The sequence below is a fragment of the Poecile atricapillus genome, chromosome 3 (assembly GCF_030490865.1).
Source record: "Poecile atricapillus isolate bPoeAtr1 chromosome 3, bPoeAtr1.hap1, whole genome shotgun sequence".
NCBI classification, from domain to species: domain Eukaryota; kingdom Metazoa; phylum Chordata; class Aves; order Passeriformes; family Paridae; genus Poecile; species Poecile atricapillus.
In genome coordinates this window covers 37115384-37137464 of record NC_081251.1, presented here as the reverse complement: position 1 = coordinate 37137464, position 22081 = coordinate 37115384, and the positions used below count along the sequence as shown (strand labels likewise).

The window sequence follows — 22081 nt, the reverse complement described above, 5'->3', positions numbered from 1 at the left end:
AGCTGGATCCTTCCAATTCAGGCTACTTTTTGATTCTAAATTAGAAGTGCCAACTAGTATAAAGTTCTTCTAGTTTTAGGTTCAAAGACACTTTTTATAGCATTGCAGGTTTTGATATTCTTGTCAGGGACTCACACATTTGAAAAGCAGAAAAAGATATGTGGGAACTAATAGTTCCAATTTTTCTAATACAGACAGTAGCATTTCCTTGTACTAATACAATTCTGACATCACAACAAAGCTAACAGTACAGGGTCAAAACCACTTCAAAGTGCTCCAAAGCATGTCACATGCTTTCTGCTGTATCACTGAACCCATCAGAGACTGGATGTGAACAGTGAGCTGTACAACAGCTTTGAGCTGCAATTCAGGTATGGGCATAATGAAATGCAAAGATGAGACTACAGAATTTTAGCTTTAGCCTAAAGCACTAACCTTGTACAGTGTACCCTCACTGTCTTAGAAACACAGCTTGGCTTATTAAAAAAGTCACTTCACTTTAATTTGTTTTCCCATTTTACTACAGATGAACATTACCAATACTACTGGTACTAACTCACTCCTTCTGGAGCAAGTTACCTTTCACAGGAAACAGCCAGCCACCACTGAAACTTTATCCATCTTTCCTAGCAAAGCCAATTCTGCTCCTGAAATGCCTCTTGACTGATTTCACAGGTTCTTCTAGGAAATCCTTGACTGCTCCTCAGCATGCTTTATTACTGCTGCCTCCCTTCACGAAGACAAATTCCTAGAGATTATTCTGCATCTGGTTTTGGAGTGAACACAATCAAAGGAAGGCCTTAAGGGGAACAGCTGTGTGTTGCTGGACTGATATCTAAGTGTCCTGAGTTAAGACAACTGCTGTATGTATGCCTTTAGCTGCCAACAGACCTTGCCTTAAAGAGAATCCCTCAAAATTCAATGCCCAAGGGCCCATGATTTCACCATCATGCACATCTCCATGAACCCCACTCTCTGAATTTAAACTCTGGAAATCTTCTGGATACTCACATCCATTAAACAGAATCCTGTAAAAATATGTGTGTTGGATAGAAGTACACCTATTCTTCAGCAGCAAGTTGGAGTGAGACTCTTCAAGGGCCACCAGCTACACTCTTCCAGTGAAGGATCTCGGACAAGAAAGTCTTTCTCCTTTGTTCACTCAACACTAACCCTATGTTTCCAAAACAAAGATTAAAGTTGTAGGTTCTTTTTCGTAAGTGGCTTAAGGGTTTTATATAGTTGTGAAACTCTACAATTTCCAGTCAGTCACTAAGAAATAAACAGTATGTACTCAGAGCAGTAATTACAGCAGAGCAGCAGCTGACAACTTCCATGTTTATTGGCCAGAACATCAACATAGCTACTCACTTATACAAACTAAGAGAAGTAAATTTTAATGCTGCTTCATAGCATGTGTAGTTGTCAAGCCATTAACCAACAGTTCTAGAAAATGATTTGATTTACCTGAGGTTTCACAAAGAAGACTGTAGAATTACATACAGTACATTTGGCATATACGTATCAAAATTCCTGTTGGAGAAATGAATTACAAACAATGGTACAAAACCACTCCAAGCCAACCTTTGTTCAACAAGAACACATGTGTTAATTTTACAGTTTTATTTTTTGTATTGCTCTTACAGTAAGCAAACTATTTAGTTTATACAAAATAAACCTGTAGTTTTATATAGTAAAAAAAATCATCTTTGGCTAAACAAAGCTTTTTCTATTTTTATACATATATTTATATATGTACAAACATCAGATATTTTACATGACCACACAGGAACCTGTACACATAGATACAATAGAGAGAACATTAACCAAATTTCATACTTTACAAAAAAAGAATCCAAGTCAGATTTAAAACAGTCAAACCCTGACCCCATCACCTATACAGATATGAAAGTAAGTAAACACAGATAAGGAATAAACAACTTTGTAATAAAATATTGCCTGCCTTTTTTGACGCAGAGAGGAAGCACTTAAGTGGAGGCACTTCCCTCAGTGCCCTCAGTACTGTGCACATGTTGATCTATAAGGATATGGTTAAAAAAATATTCTTAGGAGAGTCTGATTTTTCCACACACATGAACACTTCTCTGCAAACTGACTATTCTAAAAACAGTTTCAGTTAGATTTAAATATCCAACAAATTAACAATTGTCACAAATGTTTGTTAAGAGCAAGCATGGGTTGGTGCATCAATCCCCCACTGAAATTACCAGGCACTGCCAGCATAGCATGGAAGTGCTATGTAAGATGTAAGATTTGATCATTAAAAGCAAACATTTCAGAAGCAAGCATGAAAGATGGAAGACTGCCAGAACTGACATCATCACCCACTCAAGTTGTTCCTTGTTACAGTTTCCAGAGCACTGCCTAAAACAAGGAAAATGCAATGTTCTGGCAGCATGACAATCTATTCCACAGGTCACATGTACAATACTCCAAAGGGGTCAGTGACAACATCATTGACAAATTATCTGATGGTTTATTAGAAAGGGAAGTCTGTCCCATTAGTTAGAGAGGGAACAAAAAACATGCTGACTTTGAAGAAATCGTCACTGGACTCTGAAAAAGAGTCAACTCAATCCAACTTGAAAGGCAATGCACTTAGGTGAGGGCTATTAAATGAAGTCTAACTGAACTCAGCAGATGCTCTGAATGAATAAAGACTACAGGAATTCCGATCCTCCATAGAGAACAAAACCTCAAATCAATGAAATCATTAAATAAAACCCCTTGCAACTTCCAGGGATGTTTCTCAGAAAGAAGAAAAACAAAACCTTTTTAGAAATTTGGGATAAAACAGCAGTGTGTATGAGATGTGTGTGTAAATATATATACACACACATATACACACACACTTTATGTATGTTCTAGTAAAACTGGAAACAGTTATAACAGATTTTTTAAAATAGAACATAATGAATTTCTAATGCACTAAACAATTTGTAAAGATAGATGCAATTGCTGTCAAAACATGTCAAGTTGACAAGCTTCTGAAAACTGCCTGTTTTTACAGAAAAGTTTTGCTTTTGGTTAGTTACTACAAAGTCATTTTATAAAACTGTAAAGGTCTGTTTCTAAATTAATTTTTAAAAGAAAATCACTTCTCAATATTTAATCTTTTTTTTAATAACAAAACAGGATGTTTATTATTTTGGAGACCTAAATGAAGTACCTTTTCCAGATGCAATTTGAAACAGAAAAACATAATGGCCTTTGCAGAGTAGCATTCATGTAAAATAACGTTTACGCTACCCTGCACACTGACTGTTCTGAAAAGATTCTGTTAGATTGACATCTCTAGTAAGTAAACAATTGTCAACAAATGTTGTTAAGAACAAGCCTCAAAATCCACCTATTCCTGAGCAACAGAATTCAATTACTAGATAAGCAACTTTTGGAATCAATGCTATCATTGCCCTGCCTCATTTTAAAAGAAAAAGGCCTCACTTCTTAAAATATGTTCCACAGTCACCAAGATGACCTACCTGCCATTTTCTAGGATTATCTACCAACTGGATTCCAAAGCACTTTTTAAGATCACAATTTGACATCAGCACACGCAGAACTTCCAGCAGGTGAAGCAAGAGCCACCACTCCTACTCTTGCCCCCTGTCTCCACTCACAGAACAACACCTTTAATAGGAGATGACACCCTTGAAATGATACTGCTCCATGTGCAGTGCAAAACCCTTTCCTTCCTAGCCAGTTGGTTTGTGAAGTTCCCTCTGTGTCACTCTGTTAAAGAAGTTCAGAGGAAACTCAGACAGGTGAATAACAGTGCACTGGATTTTACCAAACTCAGTGCTCTGACTTGGATATGTCCCCGTAATCCCAATATGAATGCAGTGGCTCCAGTCCAACCCTGCAGGTAACAGCTAAGCCCCCTGTAACCATGAAGCAACTTGGTTTCCATCTACTTGCACTTGGATTTCTTGAACAGCTTCATTAACTGCTTGAATCTTTCTGAAACCTAATGGAGGAAAAAAATAAAAGAGAAAAAAAGACATACCATTAAGGCCCCTGACTTCCATACCTACCAAGACAGATTGATCTGACAGCAAGTTTTTTTAAGACCACCACTATTTGCTTCCAAGAAATTCTAGGAGAATTTTAGGAGAACCATTAACAGATTAACTGGATCTAGGAAGTCTTCCTATACCTTTCACATTTGAAATAGCTTCCAGGTTAATCAAAGACAGCTAGAGCCAACACAGGTTTAAGACAGGTTTCCCTACAAGGAGGAGGAAAAAATGAAGGCTTCAAAGCCAATTAGCCTTGAATTTGCCACACATAACCATAAGTAAGATGCAAATGTAAAGACAAAAGCTTATTTTGTGCTCCACAAAAAACACTATTTATCAGTTATTTTCTACCCTGTTGGACAATTGTTGCTTCAGGTATTTTTTACTCATCATGGAATAATCCACCTGCCAGTGATTTTACGTAACTGGTCCGTAGATTTAAGTAAAAAATCTTTTTCTGAACATAGCTACAGCTGACATAGTAACCTCATTGAGCACTAAGCTAGTTCTTTTTATTGCTGTATATATATTGCATATATGCAATATTGAGCATACTGATGATCCAAACTAACTGGGAAGAGATGCATAAATGCACAGATTTACACTGTTTTATCCAACCAACCACCACAACAGCTTCTAAACCCCACAAAAACTCTACGACCATATAATACAATATCCGAAAAGCCAAATCTCAATAATGCAGGATTTCCTAATGGAGTCAAACGCGTTTCTCCCTTTCCAGATTTGCAGGATACAGACTAAGAGAGCAATTCAACCCAAGTACACAGTTATATGCAAACCTCTGGGAATAATCTACATTCATTTGGTATCTGTGTCTTTTGAAACTTTTACATTAAAAAGTAAAAAAGGAAAAAAACAAACACCTTCATTACAGAAGTCCTTTCTGCACAATCATGATACTGTTTCTCAGCTCTAAATTTAATCTTTTTCTAATTTATTAAAGGTGTGCAAAGGCTTCAGGCCTCTCAAAATTGCCTTTCTTTATATAAGTGCTGATCCAACAACAGAGCAATCCTGTTGTACCTGGATCATGAGTGGAGCAGTTCCAATGTACCAATCAAACAGGTACTGAGGAATCCCCATAATACCCCTATATAAGGTGTATTTTTAAGAAGTTACAACTGGCAGAATCTAAGATTCTTTTTTTCAGAAATCCCCCCAAAAATACATGAGGAGAAGAGAACTACAGATTTGCAGAAGATCTCCAAAGATTTTTGTTCAACTGCAATTATAAATGTAGGAACATTGCTGGTAGTATATACAAGAATGATCGTCACCTACCTGATTTGGGCTTTTGTTCAGCCTAGTGGCCAAGGAAACAAAGGTTTTGCTTGATGGTCCTTTTCTCTGACATTCCAGTAAAATTTCTCGGTCATCATTTCTACAGCAAAAATGCATTTTAAAAATATGAATACATAGAATTGTGTACATGCACACAAACAAAATACATACAGGCATATATAAAATTCAGAGTATTTCTGAACTACAGAACATGATTTCAAACAGCAGCAACAAATTTGTGGAGGATCCTTTCTTCTATCAGCACAGAGTAATAGAGACAGTACAAACAAGTGGTAGTGGAGATTATGCTCCCCTACTAGGAAGGGCAGGATTGTTAGACTAGAGCTAGCCCCAAACCAAAGTCCAAGAGTTGTAAGCTTCTAAACCAGATATTTAAATTTGAATTGAAAGGAACTCAAATTCAACAGGAGTCAGCAGTTCCAGCCTCAGTTTGCATGGCTGAACAGCAGCTTTCACCTAAGGCCGACTGATGTTCAAAGATAAACCAGAGAGGTGTTTGACTTCTCTGAGTGGCTTAATGCATCAAACATACTCAAAAGCATATCTACATCTATTCACAAGAGAAAAAAAAAACAGAAGTAAATTCTGAAGTGTTTCCTGTTTGTCTCATCAATAAATTTAGGCAAAATGTATATAGATATTAATTTTATTTGGTTGGAACCTATCATACTTCAATAAATTATATTTATTTTCTTCAATTTCAAAGAAAAATGTAATGACTAGATATTTAAATAAATGTCTTTTTTTAAAAAGAAATAAACAGAAGTTCAAAGATAAAAAAAACTGTGAAAATGAAAACCTGGTCATATTCATACAGAAAACTTTAAGTCTCTTTCTACCTTGTTGGTTTGCACATTAGAAAATCATACCAGCTTTTGCTTTTTTCTGTGAAGGAACTGATTTTCTTTTAAAATGCTACTTAGAAACTTTATATCTAAACTATAGTTTAGAAAAGCCTATCCTGAAAACTTTTGAAGCCCCGTTATGAAGTGTTGATTGTATCAAGTTCTAACAAGAACAAGATACAAGAACAGCAAAATCTGCCATCTATAATTTCTTAAAAGAATACACCACAATAATTTTGCATGTATTGAGCCATCTCATTTGTCACCCACATCCTACAAATTGGAATATATTGAGTTGAATGGTTGACTGGTACATTTCCACAGACTGAACAGCTCAGACCCAAAACCAGAAAACTGCTTGCTCTCATGCCTTCCCTCAGAAGGAGAAATCTTTAGCTGCTCTTCACCAGACACCAATGCCTCATAGGAATATCACAGATCTCTACCTCCTAGAAAGCCAGGCTGGAATTTCTGGACAGAAAAAATAAACCAGGCAGAGGAAGTAAGAACATACAGTGCACTACAGTAGGTCTTGTTACCTCGGCATATACGCCTTCAAAACAAAAGCCATGAGGGCTCTTGCTTTGGGAGATGTGAATAAGCGATGGACATCAATCTCCCAGAGCAATCCTGCATTGATATAAGGAGGTTCCCTTTCCCCTTTTTAGAGAATGGTGTAGAGCTACCAAATAACGTCAGTCATTAGTTAAACATCTTTTTCTTCCCTCTTTTCAGTGTTTCACATAGTTTAAAAAAAAACCCTAAAGCAATCAAGCAGATCAAATCAGAAATTACCTTGTCCAGGAAACTACTACTTCTCCCTTCTTTTTAATTATGTTTTTGGCATAGAGGCTAGGTGATGACGGAGATGAAGCCAAGGGAGAGGTGTCTTTATTCTGCTGTAGCTCATTCTTCTTACTGGAACACTGCTTGGGTGATGAATTTCTATCTTCAGATCTGATATTACTTTCATCACTCCGCTCACCTGCTGATTCAGCTCCTTTCCGTTGCCTTTTTGAATTGGAATTCTCTTTGACAGTCTCTTTTTTCCTCTTTTTATTAGTTTTATCATCTATACTTATCTGACACCCTCCATTAGTCTTTGAACTGGGTTTTGTTTCAAGATCACATTTACCTGCTAGAGTCTCATTAGAAAGCTCTTCTGTTAGTTCTGTAGATGCATCAAAGCGCTCTTCCAGTTCTTGCTTTTTATCACTGACTTCCGAGTTTCCTGTTGAAGTTTCCAGAGTCCCATTATCTGCTCTGGATTCCAGTTCATGACATGAAGTTCCACTAACAATACCATCTCTTATGCATGACTTCATACTGCATCCAGCAGGAAAAGAAGCTTGAGATCTAACATGCATTTCATTTATGTTTTCAGATACTTTCAATTTCTGTGCCTCAGACTGCTCAGAGCCTTTCTCTGGGCTTTCAGCATCATGGCTCTCTTTGTCTGAAGATTTCCTACAGGTTACAGGCAAGCCAGTAGTTTCTTCCTTTCCAGTACTACTGTGTGACTCCTTCAGAGGCTGAGCTAAGGTAAGATTTTGTTCTTGTTCAGTGCTGACATGAGGCAAGTGATCCATCTTAACCAGATCTGGTTCGACCGTTTCTTTCACAGTGGCACTCTGGTTGTCCCTTTCTTTTCCCCCAGCTCTCTTTTCTCCTTTTCCAATCTTGGCTGAGGATGCCTGTGCCTCTTTCACTGGAGCCATCTGATCAGATGCTGGTGAGGCAGATGGCACTGCCCGCCGAATCTTCACAATAAAATGATCATTGGATTTCTCCATGATTACTGCTTGCATTGGCAGGCTGGGGCGACGCTGAAAACCGGGAGCAACAGGCCGACTTGTCCATGATGATGAGCAACTTGATTTACCACTTGAGTTATCAGATTCTAAAGCCAAATGAATGTCTTGTTCCGTGGCATCCTCCTCTCCAAGAAGCGCGTCTTCGCTGTAATGTGCACTAACAACACCCTCTGGAGCTGAGCTACAATTATTCTCAGGTTTTAGGAAGCTGAGGTGAGCATCTGATTTCAAAGGTGATGGAATTGTTAAGGAAACAGCCAAATCTTCAAGGAGGATAGAAGAAACACACAATTTATTCTTCTGTGAATTGCATTCATCTTCTTTGCATGAAGCTGAGTTTGTGGAAACCTCAAACATACAGCTCTCATCCAGCACATCTGGATCAACAGGCATCTGAGGCCTAGATGCTAATGAGGGAGTCCTTACAGGTGAAACAATAGTCCAACTAATATCCTCTTCCAGTTTACAATCTACACAAGTCTCCTTTGAAGAGATGTCTTGCTCCAGCTCAGCAGAATTATCCGTGCATTTATGACTGTCTAAAAACTGTTTTTCTGGAGTCCTGAATTCACACTCATTTCTGTTGATACTGCCACCATTTTTTTCCAAGAGATCAGAACCTTGCAATAAGCTTTTGAAAATTTCACCCATTTGAGCATCACTTACCAGGTTAAATGTAAGACTGGATGCTTGTTGTTCTGTGAGAAGCTCATAACTAAGATCAGACTTGTTAGCATCTCTGGACAGCTGGAGTCCTTCCTTTTCATATTTAACACCCTTCAGTGGACTAAGAGTGTTTTGTAAATTATTCTCTTTAGAGAGATGAACTTTTGTCTGGGAATTTCTTGTGTTATCAATAGAATTAAGACATTTTGTAATGGCAGTTTTTGGTGTACCTGTCTTATTTTTCTCATGGTGACACTTAGGTTGTTGATAATCCACAGTTTGCTTTGAAATATATTCCTCAGGCTTTGGAGAGACATCTTTTGGGGACTTTTCTCTAGATCTCTGCACATCATTTTTATGAGTGATCTTGTGGTTTTGCTTTCCAGTCCTTTCAAACTTCCCTTCCTCACCCTCATTTCCAACATCACATAGCTTTATTATAATTCTCCTTATCTTTTCAAATAAGTAATCAAGCTGTTCATCTACAAATTTCCACAACTGTTTTTTCATATCTGATACTTGCTGGTCAAAAAGACGGTCCACTATTGCATTCTTTTTAACTTGTTTAAGTTTCGACTCTATAATATCACAGATATTCAATTTTAATTTATCACCTAATGCACACATCTTGGAAAAGTTCAAGTATCTTATTAATGCTGTAAAATTAATAATCCCAGATTCTATAATCCTGTGAAAATGCTGAACTGGGAAGTGTACTTTGAACTTCATATAACTTTTCCTCATCTGTTTTCGTATAGCTCTGAGCATCTGCATGATTTCTTGTATATTTGAAGGTTCAACAATAATATGAACTATTTTTTCAAGACAAGCAATGCTCACTGTTTTGTTTTTCTTCATATTCTTTGAAGATCTGAAGGTCTGATTTTTATGCCTCTCTCTGTTCTTTTGTGCACTTACTTGCACAGAAACAAATTTTCCATTATCTTCATTGCAGTGCACAGTTTTGCTATTTTGATTCTGTGGGCTGCTGGTCCAATTTCGTGTCTCAGAAGCTTTTGGTCTTGACTTTTTTGTATTTTCAGAGACTCTCTCTGGTTTAGATTTTTCTTTATCTTCATCACTACTGACAATTTCACCTTCTTCTATTTCATCTGAAGAGATACTTAGCTGAGACTCCATCTCTAAATGTTCATCAGACATGCTAACCGGCTTTTGATTTTCTTTGTTTACTTCCTTTGACAGGTTTTTTGAGGGACAGATGACAACAGTACCTTCAGGAATGGAATCTATAAAAAGAAAACAGTTTCTTCATCACCATAAAGAATGCAATTTTAAACAAATATTTTCAGAAAAACCTGCAAGATTCTCTTCTGTAAACTGATTATGCAGAACTGTTTGAACTCAGGAAGCCTGAGCTATAACAGGTCTGTGTGGTTTGCTTCAGCAGCTGGTAGTTTAATATATTTCTTTGAGCTCTAAAGGGCAAATTGAGCTTTACTTTGAGCAAATTTTGAGTTTTAAGGGGCCTCAATATTTCACCAAACATAGGTGAACTATCTCACAAATACATAAATTGGAAAAATATAGCAGTTTTCATCAGGTTTGAGTTTTTTTTCATCTACTTTAACAAGTTTTCTGATTACTGTACCAGCTAAATTATAACTGTCCCATCATTATGAACTAACATTTACATACAATAGGTGGCTTTTCTTCTAACAAATTCAAAACTAAAACAAATTGAGAACAAATGACCCATTTATGTTTTAATAATCTTGTACAGAGTTACATTCTGAAACATAAAAAAACAGATTTCAATGCCACTTTTCTTGTACGAAATCTAAACTTCCAAGAATTTTTGTTTTAATTGCAGCAAGAAAATTCCAGTCTTCCTTCTTACAAGGACTGAAATTCACAGATACCTGAAAGAATATGATTCTATGTAACTTTTGCTTCCACAATTTAAGAGAAAAACCTAGAGTTCTACAAAAAACTAGCCAAAATTAAGAAATGTGTATTTTTTTAGTAAGTTAATACAAAACTATTATTTCAACCAGTCTTCTGTCAGTAGTGACCAACTCCAATCTTTAGAGCACTAATACTCAAATGGCTAAAATCTTGGCTGATATATATATATATATATAAAATGCTTTCACTACTAACAAAAAGGACCACTGAGACATACACAGCTTAGTAAGACACAACTTGTACTTTTCAGAAAGCAGTTAAGAGTAATTTCTGATTCCACGAGTGGATCTTTTAAGTTTTATGTAGAAAATAAATCAGAATATACATATACCTTTGTTGTAAGTCTTCACAAGGCCTTTACAGGGACTTTCCATCTTCAGTGCTTTAGCCAAAGGACGCATTGGGCTGTTCAGTGGGCTGATTGCCTTTGGAATATACCTCAAGTGATTGAGATCAATGCTCAGTATTGAGCTGTCATCATCAACAGAAACTAGGCTAGTTTGTCTCTCTTTAGTTACAGGACACATCTTGCCACTGAGAGAAGATGCTGTTGCAGTACCGTTATCAGTTAGGTCTGGCCCCAGATCACAAGTATTCTGGTCAACTAGTGGTTCACCCTTATCAGTTATCACAGTGCTGTCCAGTGAATGAGATGTACTCGTATTAACTTCACAGATACTCTTTTCCTCAGCGGGATAGTCAACATTTTCTGCAGCCAGGTGACCATCATCCCTACCTACTTCCATTAGAGAGCCTGGTTTTGTTTCACTGATATCATCTGCAGTATCAGAGGACTCCAGGTCACCAGAACTTCTGGCTTCTGAGTCATCTAAGACAACATTTTGAGAGCCGTGTTGACCTGCAGAGCTTTCTATGTCAGCAGCCAGCCACATTTTATCTTCCTTTTTCTTCTCTGCTGCTGACTCTAGAAGGTCTCCCATACTTGCACTTGCAGATTCAGACTGTGCCACCTCTGCTGCTGGTACATAATCATCCTGCATCTCACCCTCTGTCATAGGCAGCTCCTCACACTCTGCCACACTCCTTGTCACCTCCAGGGGCAAAGATTCAGGGTGGTTGAGACCTGTCATTGCTGCTGTTTTTACTGAGGCTTCCAATTCAACTGGATCACAAACCTCTGCTGCTTCTGATGGCATTTCAGCTTCCATCTCATCAGGAACCAGCACCTTTGCTGCTTCTGGCAAGGCTTGGGGCTGACCCCCTTCTGCTTCTGGTGAGGTTTCAGAGCTCAGTTCATCTGCTGTGACTGCTGGCGATGCTTCAGGCTGTGCTGGACCTGCTGCTGCTACTTTCAAGGCTCCATTTTCAGAACTGATAGAAACAGGCAGTGCTGGTTTCACATTGCTTTGAGTTGCAGTATCCAGAACTTGTAGCATTGAATGACTGTGCTCTGTGGGACCACAGTCTACAGGGTGGGCAGAATCTAAGAGTTCTGCTTGCAGTGTGAGCTCTGTACCTCCCTCATCAGTGGCCTTTTGGGAAGGTATTTTAAGTCCATCCACTGCAGACAGACATTGTTTCTTATTAGGAGAAAGAGTTAAATTTAGCTTTTCCATAAAGCTAAGTTTTAAGTCTTTGCTTTTTGGCCCTGTGCGATTACCTTTAGCTTTGGGTACCTTATCATCTTTTAAGCTATCTGCTACTCTGTCTGCTTCTTCCAGCTTTGAGGATTTGTTTCTCTCACTTTTTTTAACATGTGTACCCTTCTTGGAGTCTTTTACAGATTGGTGAGAAAATTCTTTTGCAACTTTTTTTTCATTTCTGAAATGTCTATTTTCATCCTGATCCTCTCTTTCTCTTTTCCTTTTTTCTTCAGTTCTGTGTCTTTCTGATTTGGAATGTGCTGTCTCCCATTCATGTCTACTACTGCTTTCCTTCAAGCGTGCATATTTATGCTCTCTGCTGCTGGAATTAGAAGGTGAAGTCCTTCCTTCTCGAGAGCTATGATCATCTGTTCCTCTGTCTCTCTTGCAGTCAATGTGTTTTACTTTTCTAGACTCTTCCACACGACACTTACGTGATTCATGAAGACTCTTTGAATGTTCACTTTTGGAGTGTGGACTGCTTCCCCTACCAGACCTCCTTGGTTGTTCTTGCAGCTTCTCATTTGATTTATTTTTTTGGCCACCATGTTTTTCACCTTTATCATGTGTTTTAATGTCCTTTTTCAATACGTTTTGTAATCTCTCATCAGCATACAATTCACCTCTTGTTTGAAATCTGTCTTTACCAGCTGTCTGTTTCTCCCAGGAAGAAACACCCCTTTCTACTCTTCTTTCCACACTTGGACTGCATTTGAGTTTCATGCTCTGACTTTTTTGTTGCAACTCATTTCTACTATCCTTCTCTGAAAGGGTTTTCAGCTTCTGTTGAGGATCCAAATTCCCCTCCTCACTGTCACCATCATTTCCAGTGCTCTGATGTACTTCTCTTTTGTATTTGTTGACATTTCCCCTACTGTGCTGTTCATTACTTTTAGTTTCTTTTCTTTCCTTTCTGTTATCCTTGTTGGAGGAATGGTCATAGCTCAGTGCACATGCGTGAGTATCATCATTGCAGAGCTCTTCAGGAGGGTACTTCGGCAAAAGTGGAGTGTTCCTTTTTTCAGAGCCTGACTTCCCATTGCTCGTGTTATGAGATGAGTAATTGTGGTATGCATCTTTTGGACAGTCATTTTTCATTCTATGCTCCATCTTCATATTGTCACTAAAATCAGAAGGTCTGAATTTGGAATCTTTTGTTTTAGTTGATCCTGGGAGGTATGTTCTGGTGAAAATACCTCGATGGTTGGGAAATTCCAATAGCCTGTATATAAAGAAGAAAAAAAGTTGTTGTTTTTAAATTTATTTAAGCTAAAGAACTGCAATTAATCCATGTAAAAATTGTTAACACTTTCAATTTCAAGCTGAAAAAGAAGCATGATATAAAAAGACATTTAATAATTTCCATCAGCACAGAACAAAATAATGCAATTTATATACATATTTTCTAAAAGCTATTAATCCAAAGAAAAATAAAGATTTCTGAAAAAAATTAATGTGTTGAGCCTAGTTAACAATTTCAGTAATTCAAACTAGTATTTCACTGTCCAGCAATAAAAAGAGCTCTCTCTCAGGAGGAGGAAAAGAAAAAAAAAAAAAAAAAAAAAAAAAAAGTTGTTCTTTACAGCGTTAGTGATTTAAAATAATTTAAAAATCATCAGTAAGCAAATAAACTACATTTGGGAGTTGTTGCAAGCTCCATAAAACAAGTAATACATTATGATAACCAAGCCTCATCAAGGTCACATGCTACTGCTGAGAAGTCATCATATTAAAAATAATTTAAAGAATCAAATTAGAAAGTGTATAAATGTGTGATTAATGTAATTGTATCCAAGCTGCTTCTTTGGTTTTGTGGTTTTATAGTTGAGGGCTTTTTTTTTGAAATAAACACTAACAATTCTTTGAGAGATACTAACTCTGAAATAATCTTTACACATAGATACATTGCTTAAGAAGAGATGATTTACTATAAACCATGCAGCAGAGAAGTCATGTTTCTAAGATCTCAACGTGCCAATTTCCCCATAATTTTCCATGATGGATGCCTCCAAAATACCTAGATCAAATAACTTGTTCACAAACTTTCACCACCATCAGGTGGTACTGCAATGGAGCTTGTAAAGTGGTCAAATTTTTCAAAACAAAGAAGTATTTTTCAAAGAATTTAATTTAAAATTCAGAATACTGTACTCAAAGGTGTGAAAATGACAGCTGTTGTGTGAAAGGAAAGTGTTTTGTGAAAACTTCTTGACCTCCATCAGACTGTGCCCCGTAATTCTCTGTATTTAGCAAAGAAACCTGCATTGTTTGTATGCACATGGCCATTAGCGCAGGAACTTCAAAGGAACCTTATTTACAACAGGTTTTGGTGCAAGAAAATATCAAACGGTCAAAACAAAATACAAACAAAACAAAATACAAAAATGTGTAACACAAGTAACAAGGAGGTAACCTTCTGACAGACAAGTTGGCATCCTGAATCCTGAACACCTGCTCTGGGTTTTACATGGTTCAGAAATCTTACTGTCAGCTGCTCTCCCATCCATACTTCACTGCTTTCAACTCCTTCCAGTAACATTAGTACACAGAAATAACCAAGAATTCTCTAGTTGTTATTCCCCACCACTGGAGACAGGGATTTCATATCTTGCCAAGAAAGCATGACATAATCTATTTCTTCTCAGTTGTCTGAGAAGTTCCATGGAATTCATGTCTGATGCCATGCAAGACGGCTAGACAACCCACAAGGAGCAGTGAGTTATAAACAAAAATTCATGCAAATGGTTACCACTTGGACTCCCTCTTGGTTTCTTAACTAGAAACCAAGCAGTTCTTTGTTTCTACTACTTCTTCAGTAGTTCAAAGACCTCATCAGGCAAAGGAGATACATATTTCCTCTGATTGTACTGGTTCTAAACAAAACAATTTACTAAGTAATGACTTTTTCATTAATTTTTCTTAAAATGCACACAAAAATTTTAACAAGTATATAAACATGATCAGACCAAAAGCATGCTTTCAGTTTTACCATCTATTTGTACCTTTGATGCAGATGACTTATTTCTTCATCCTTACGGTTAATTTCCACTCTTGCTGTTTTGATAAGGGCTGAAATATTCTTTTTGAGAGCCTGGTTTTCATTCTGAAGAATGATATTCTATTTTAAATACATATAAGACAGACAGCAAGAGAGAGAGAGGGAGAGAAAAAAAAAACCCAAGAATTAGCTTTGGTAACCAAACATGTAATGAAAAATAGTGCAAGAGAACCACTAGAAACATGTCCCATCATTGGCAAAATGACAGTAAAACATATATAAACTAGTTTGAAGAAATCAGAATTATTGAGATCCAAAAAAGCTTGTGTTTGTTTTTGTTTTTAACATTACTCGCATTTATGCTTCTGTTTGTGGTCCTGGTAATTATTTCAAACATTTCAGGCATACAATTTAGTAAAACTGAAATACACCACAAAACAAGTGAGCTAAAAAATTATAATCTCCACTTCTTTGCTTCATTGTTATACTCAATTTATTGCTTTTTTGGTCACTGCATCAAATGAGAAATTTATCTCTCTAGCACTTTCAGAGAAAGAGGGTAGTTGTATTTCTTTCAAGGTACTGAAACCAACTTTGGGTGCTTTATCATTCTAATATTTCTAGGTATGATATTCAGAACCCTGTCAACCCTAGAAAAAGTCCCTTTTCTCGATAACTGTCCTCAGCAAAGCCTGCTCAGAATGGCAGAGAAGTTTTGCAGAAAACAATACAGAAGTGTCATGGGGCAGCAGCTGCTTACCATTGCAGAACTCAGAACCTTTGGGAGTTACAAGTAATAGGCAGTAGAGCACACTGCCCCAAATAATTCAGCTGTACAGAATGGCACAGCAAGGGAACACCAGCTCAAGTTAAGAGCAGTTCAGACTTATCAGAATGGCACTATGCTCAAAGCAACACAGACATCTGCTTCCAGTTCTAATGACAGCTCAGGTGCCTTTACAGCCCCATCCCTAGTGCATTAAAAAAAAAAAAAAAAAAAAAAAAAAAAGGTACTGGATACCTTTCTGATAACTATTCATTTGACAGGTTTGCTTTCTAATTAAGAAGACACAAGATAGCTCCTAGCATCTACAGGGGTGTTTTACAAACCATCCATGCAATTGATCAAGTCTGGAAAGCGTAAGAAAGTGCTTTCTCAAAGCAATATTCTATTTACTTTGCTTGATATTGACAATATTTCCCTTTGAACTACAATACCTGTGCCTGTATTTCTTTAAATTTCTTCATCAACTCTTTAATTTGATGTTGACATTTTCCATATTCTGCCTGTAACTGTCAAAGAGAGAAGAATTCAAGCACAGAAGTGGACTTAATTATACAAAAGAGTTACTTCTCTAAATTTGTAATTAGTTCTAACACATTATTATATTACAGACCCCTGTTTTTTTCCTCCCAAAGAAACATATGAAAGCCATATTGAAACAAAAGGCTTCAGTATGCTCCAGTTAACAGACAGGTCTCTAAAACAACACAAAGTTAAGAAAAAAATCTGTGTGTGCTTTCCTCACAGTAATAGGCTAAAGAATAACAGGAAGCAATATTATTGTGAAATTAAAGGCACAACTACCAAGGAGCAGGAGCTCTGAGAGCCAAAGAGATAAGGACTCTCCTGTCAGATTTTAGGCAACACAAAACAGGTAAGGAAAAACACAACAAAAAGTTACTACAAACAAACTTGGAGTGCAAAAATAGACTGCAAAGGACACAATCCTGCTGAGATCACAAAGTTAAGTAAAATAAAATTGGCATGAGCTCTTCTTTAGAGGTAGATAGTGACAAAGCTTTCACAGGAGAATGGACAACTTCCACTCAAACCAACAGTCAACAAGTTTCAAACTTGCAAAGTGATATTTTATTTTCGTCATTCAGTGGAGTCCTGGAGGACTCCTGCTTAATTCTGTAGTATCTGTGGATGCCTGTCCCTTTCATGTCATTTAAATGTGCCTTACAGGCAAGGATTAGTGATGCTACTTAAGTGAGTGTTGTCTTGATTTACTATAAGTGGTTACGTACTGCACGGCCACCTTCAGCCTCAAGGACAGAATTTAACAACACACAAGTCAGGTCATGGATTTATCTGCTTTACTCTGGTAAAACTTGTTGGGAAAAATGTCAAGACTAGCTTTCTATCAGATGTTTGACCAGATCCTTGACTACAGAGAAACCACAATATTTTCCCATAACACAGCTGATAAATGAATTGCATGCAAAGGATGAGAAATGGGAACAGATCATGTCACAGTGACAGATTCATTTGTTCAGGTGAACTTATTGTTCTAAGAGTTTATTAGTACACTCTTGTTTTTACTTATGTAAAAACAGCCTATTTTTCCCACAATGTGAGCATGCTGACAATATTTTCTCTACTTTAGTTTTCACACAAGGAAATTCGGAACACCCCCCGGAAAACACCAGGTTGGTTTTTTTTCCACATTAATACATACCTCATCATAGGATGCTTTCTTTGCAGTCCCTTCTTCAATTAATATCTCATCAAATAAATTTAAGCTGCTTCTAGATGGTGTAGTATTTGGAGCAAAATTGTCTATATACAGAAAAGCAATTACATAAGGTAAAAAGGTATTTTTCTAGCCATGTTGCATTGTGCACATTTCTATACTGTCAGTGCATTTTGGTTTTACTTCTTGTACTTACAAGGTAACAACAGACAAAATAAAGAATTATTACATGCTCATGTCATGCCATGTTGCAATAACGTACAGAGATTTCTCAAAATAGCCATCTGTAAGTGAAATGAAAAAAAAAAACCCAGACAACCAAACCCAACTGACAAGCCAACACCCAAACATCCAAATTATTTAATGAAAGTGCTTTTTCCTCAAATCAGCTTGGATGTCTGTTCACTGAATACACTTTGGTAACAGGACCTAGCTAATGACATCCCTGAAATACAGATGCATTTGCAGACAAATAAATGAAGTCAGCTATCACAGCTGTTAATCCTGTGGACAATACCATAATGCAAAAATTATTATTAACACAACGCAAGAGTATGTATAAATAACATCTTATCTGTACATAGCAAAGATCCCACCAGTCCTCTCTTCAAATTTAAAATACCAAATTCCCTCAAAACTGGACTATATAAAATATTTTCATTGCACTGCTATTCCTCCTTGTGTCTTCAGCGCTTACTAACCAATGCATTTCCATATGTAAAATATGAATTTAAGAAATACAAAATGCAAAATTAAAAAAGATATATAGATGCTTTATGTCTGTAGGACATAGTACAGTTCTTCAAAAAAATTCAATGGTCTTATAGCAATAATATCAGGAGACAAGTAATTGCTTAAATACCAAAAACAGAATTTCATTAAAGGGTACTCTAATGCTCACAAAAAAAGAACATGTCCTGGATCAATTTACTTCTCATCTTCAAAGAAGTTAAAAGAGGAAATTAATTTACATTAGCATGTCACATTATTTGGAAAGTAACAAAAGGTTGAAAGGATATCCTGAATTTACAGTATCATATTGAAAGTATGTTTTGGATATCTCACTGTGGATTTAGTGATTAGCGACTGTTGGATCTGGTCCTGAACCTTACAAAAACACAAAATAAAGGTGCTTTTTCCAGGGCAAAATATCCTATTATCAAGGCACAGATAAAATAGCTGAGGTTTCTCTATACCCCTTTACATACCCAAGCATCTAGCCAATATCAGAGGAAAAATGTCTTTCATCCATTCAGCTAATAGATTCAAGAATTCTCTGCTGCATTTATACAACCTAATATATATGTCTTGAATTTAAACAAGTGGCTCACTGAAACACAGGTTACACCAGCTGAATGCAAACTTAAAACTAAACATTGTTTTTACTTGAAATCAGCCTGAGAAGCAGAGACTCCATAATGTTCCAAACCAAGCAGTGAGACACAATTAACCTACCAGAAACTGACAAACTGCTGTCCAAGCCATCATAAATATCAACTGAGCTCTCATCTCCTTCCCTGAAGGGGGAAGCTTCAGCTGAAAAAAAATAAATAAAAAAATAAACAAATAAAATTACAAACATATAAAAAAAGGCCAAAGGAATCATTTAGTAAATTGCAAACTCTACCTTTCCCATAAAGTAAGTGTAGCTGTGATCCTATACCAGTAGAAAATAGTAGAAGTAATAGTATAGACAAGTAAAAGGGGAAATTTATCCAGGAAATTATTGCTACAGTAGAGATAAGACCTTTAGTCACCAGGGGGCAAAGACAGTCTTGTAAGATCAGTTTGTAAATATTCCAAAAACAGTGTATAAAACAAATTATATGGCAAATAGTGTTAAAATGATAAATTAAGTAAACTTGACCTAACTTTGAAACTGTTTTCTAGAATGCACTGAATATAAAACTCACACAACTTGAAAACAAAAATTAAAGATCTGGTATGATAAAACCACTTCTGTTAAAAGAAAAATTTCTTGCTAAAAGGAAAGTATTGTAGCAGTCTGTCTCATAATACAAATAATTTGCTTTAGTATTGCCATCTACTCACACACTAACTGGGTCTGTAAACGTATTTTAATCTAAATCTCCTCAGTCTTGCCTCATGTCTTTTTCTAATGCCTCCTATCACTCTTGTCTCCTCTATGTGAACCTTTCCATTTCAACAACAAATATTATTTCTATAAAGGAAAAACATCAATATCCACAGTCCTTCTCAGGCTGGGAATCTCCTAAATATGTGCCAAATCAACCAACTGTGGAGCTGGATATAAAGAGTACCTTGATTATGGGTACTGTGGCAGTTGATAGCACATTGGCTCTCACAAGCAGCAACCAAAGGAGCAGTGCCCCATACAGTTCAAATACAAGCTTCATTAAGATACAGCTTAAAGATAAATTATACAGCATGGAAGACAGGGGAGAGACCAGTGACAGGCATTCCCTCAAAACGTTCCAGAAATCCAAAGTACACAGCTATAGTTTTAAATACAAACTTGCTAATGGAATATGGCTTGCATGATACTGTGCCACAGCCACTTAACTACATTTGAAGCTCATCAATATTTGTCACAACTTCAAATTCGTTTTCTAAGTTATTTCTGGATCTATTTATTTGCATTAGCTTGCTTGCATTAATTCCCCATGAACCAGAAAGTAATCTAACACTTCTTACCACTGTAGCGGATGTCATACAGTCCCAGTCCATCCTCATCCGCTGCCATGATACAAACTCCCTATGGCTTCCCCATCTAGAAGTAAAATATCAGAGCAAAGGGAACCAATTAGTTGACAATTTCAGAACAGCAACATGAAGAATCACCATCTTGAAATACATCAATTATACCTGAACTACCTGTGGCCCCTATTCTTCAATAAAATCCAGCACTAGAATGAGAAAACTGTTGGATCAAAGTAACACAATGAGCTTTCAAGAAACATAAGAAATTATCTGTTACTTGAGTAAGCATCCTAAAGGTCTTTAACTGTCACTTATTATTCCTAATAAAAAAAAGAAATTTTTTATATGAAAATCATCACTGCGTTCTATGAAGAGGTTATCCGAACGTGCATCTTACCCGGTTAAAATATTCTGATTTGATAATTCTGATTTCTTCCCTACTGATCATTTAAGAGCACATTCCCCTCGTCTGATGCCACCAGTCAAACCAGCACGGAGCAGGGGGTCGGGAGCGGCTCAGGCTGGGGGGCTGGCAGGGCACAGGCACCGAGCAGCGCTGAGCAGCCCCGTTCAGAGGCAGCGGCCCTTGCTCACTCCCCAGGTCTCGCCCTCCCTGCACAGGCGGGAAGGGGCTCCCGCCCGCCCTAATTCCTGCCACGGCAGGAAGAGCTCGACACCTCTCGGGGGTCAGGGCAGGAGCACCCCAGTGGAGACTCCAACAGGCGTCGGCGGCCCAGAGCATGCAGGCTGAGGCCGGTGCGGACAGGCTGTGCCCGGGGGGAGCGGTGCGGGGGCAGCGATGCCGGGGCTGCGCTGCGGCGGGACCCGCGCAGGGCCGGGAGCGCCCACCGGCCGCCGCCGCGGTGCCGCAGGCCGGGCGCGGGGGGCGGGGCCAGCACCGCGCCAGCCAACGGCCGTAGCCGCACGGCGCATCCGCCGCCGTGACGTCACAGGCCCCGCCCCTGGCCCAGAGCAGTTGGCGCCAAAGCGAGGCGCGCGGGGGGGCTGCGCCCCGCCCCCTCCGAGATGGCCCCGCCCCCTCGCCCCTTCCCGACCGCGGGCCCCATCCCGGCCCGGCCCCGAGCGCGGGAAATCGCGCGGCGCTCCCGGCAGGACGAGCCGAGAGCCTCCCGCCAGCCCCGGCCCGGGGTTCACGGCAATCGCTGGTCATGTAGGCCTGTGCCATGGCCGCTGAAGACTGGCCGGGGCTGCGCCGCACGACACGCGCGCTCACCTGGTGCCGTTCTCCGCTGCTGCGGCGGTTCTCCTGTGAAGCCCAAGGTTTAATCCCGGTGGCTGATGCTGTCGGCGATCCCGCTGCCAAACCCCTGCAGGGTCATCGTTACCGCCCGACAGCCGTGCTCGGCCTCCGCGAGCGGCTGCCGCCGGGGGCGTAACGCTCTTGCCGCCCGAGCCGGGGCCACCCGCCGCCGCGTCCGTCACCGCCCGCCCTCGGCCACCTCCCTGACCCAGATTTAAAGGGCTCGCGGGCGGGCGAGTCCTGCGGCAGCAGCGGCAGATGGCTCTCCGGGGACCAGAGAGCAAGGGAGGCCAAGAACACGGCAAATGCAGCCGCACACGCGCGGGCTTCCAACGCCCTGAAGCAGCGGGAGACGCTCGCTCCGCTCCCGGACGGCGCCCGCGGCGGGAGAAGGTGCGGCGCGGTGCACGCCGGGAGCTGTAGTCCGGCAGAGCGGGGGGCG

At 38.9% G+C, this 22081-nt stretch overlaps 1 protein-coding gene across 3 annotated transcripts; it reads right to left on the bottom strand.

The window, feature by feature from the left end:
* Positions 1 to 1318: 1318 nt before the first annotated feature.
* CASP8AP2 (caspase 8 associated protein 2) lies at positions 1319 to 22076 on the bottom strand. 3 transcript variants are annotated; one of them, XM_058834537.1, is made up of 10 exons: positions 21613 to 22076; positions 20373 to 20448; positions 19152 to 19232; positions 17682 to 17782; positions 16435 to 16509; positions 15221 to 15336; positions 10946 to 13440; positions 7004 to 9935; positions 5343 to 5442; positions 1319 to 3988 (listed from the first exon to the last, which is right to left on the bottom strand). In XM_058834537.1, the coding sequence occupies exons 2-10, from the start codon at positions 20419 to 20421 to the stop codon at positions 3932 to 3934; spliced, it is 6006 nt and encodes a 2001-aa protein (XP_058690520.1). In that variant the 5' UTR covers positions 20422 to 20448; positions 21613 to 22076; the 3' UTR covers positions 1319 to 3931. The 3 variants fall into 3 exon arrangements, with proteins under 3 accessions (XP_058690520.1, XP_058690522.1, XP_058690521.1); XM_058834539.1 differs by having other exon boundaries at positions 7344 to 9935; XM_058834538.1 differs by lacking the exon at positions 21613 to 22076 and adding an exon at positions 20776 to 20953.
* Between the last annotated feature and the right edge of the window lie 5 nt (positions 22077 to 22081).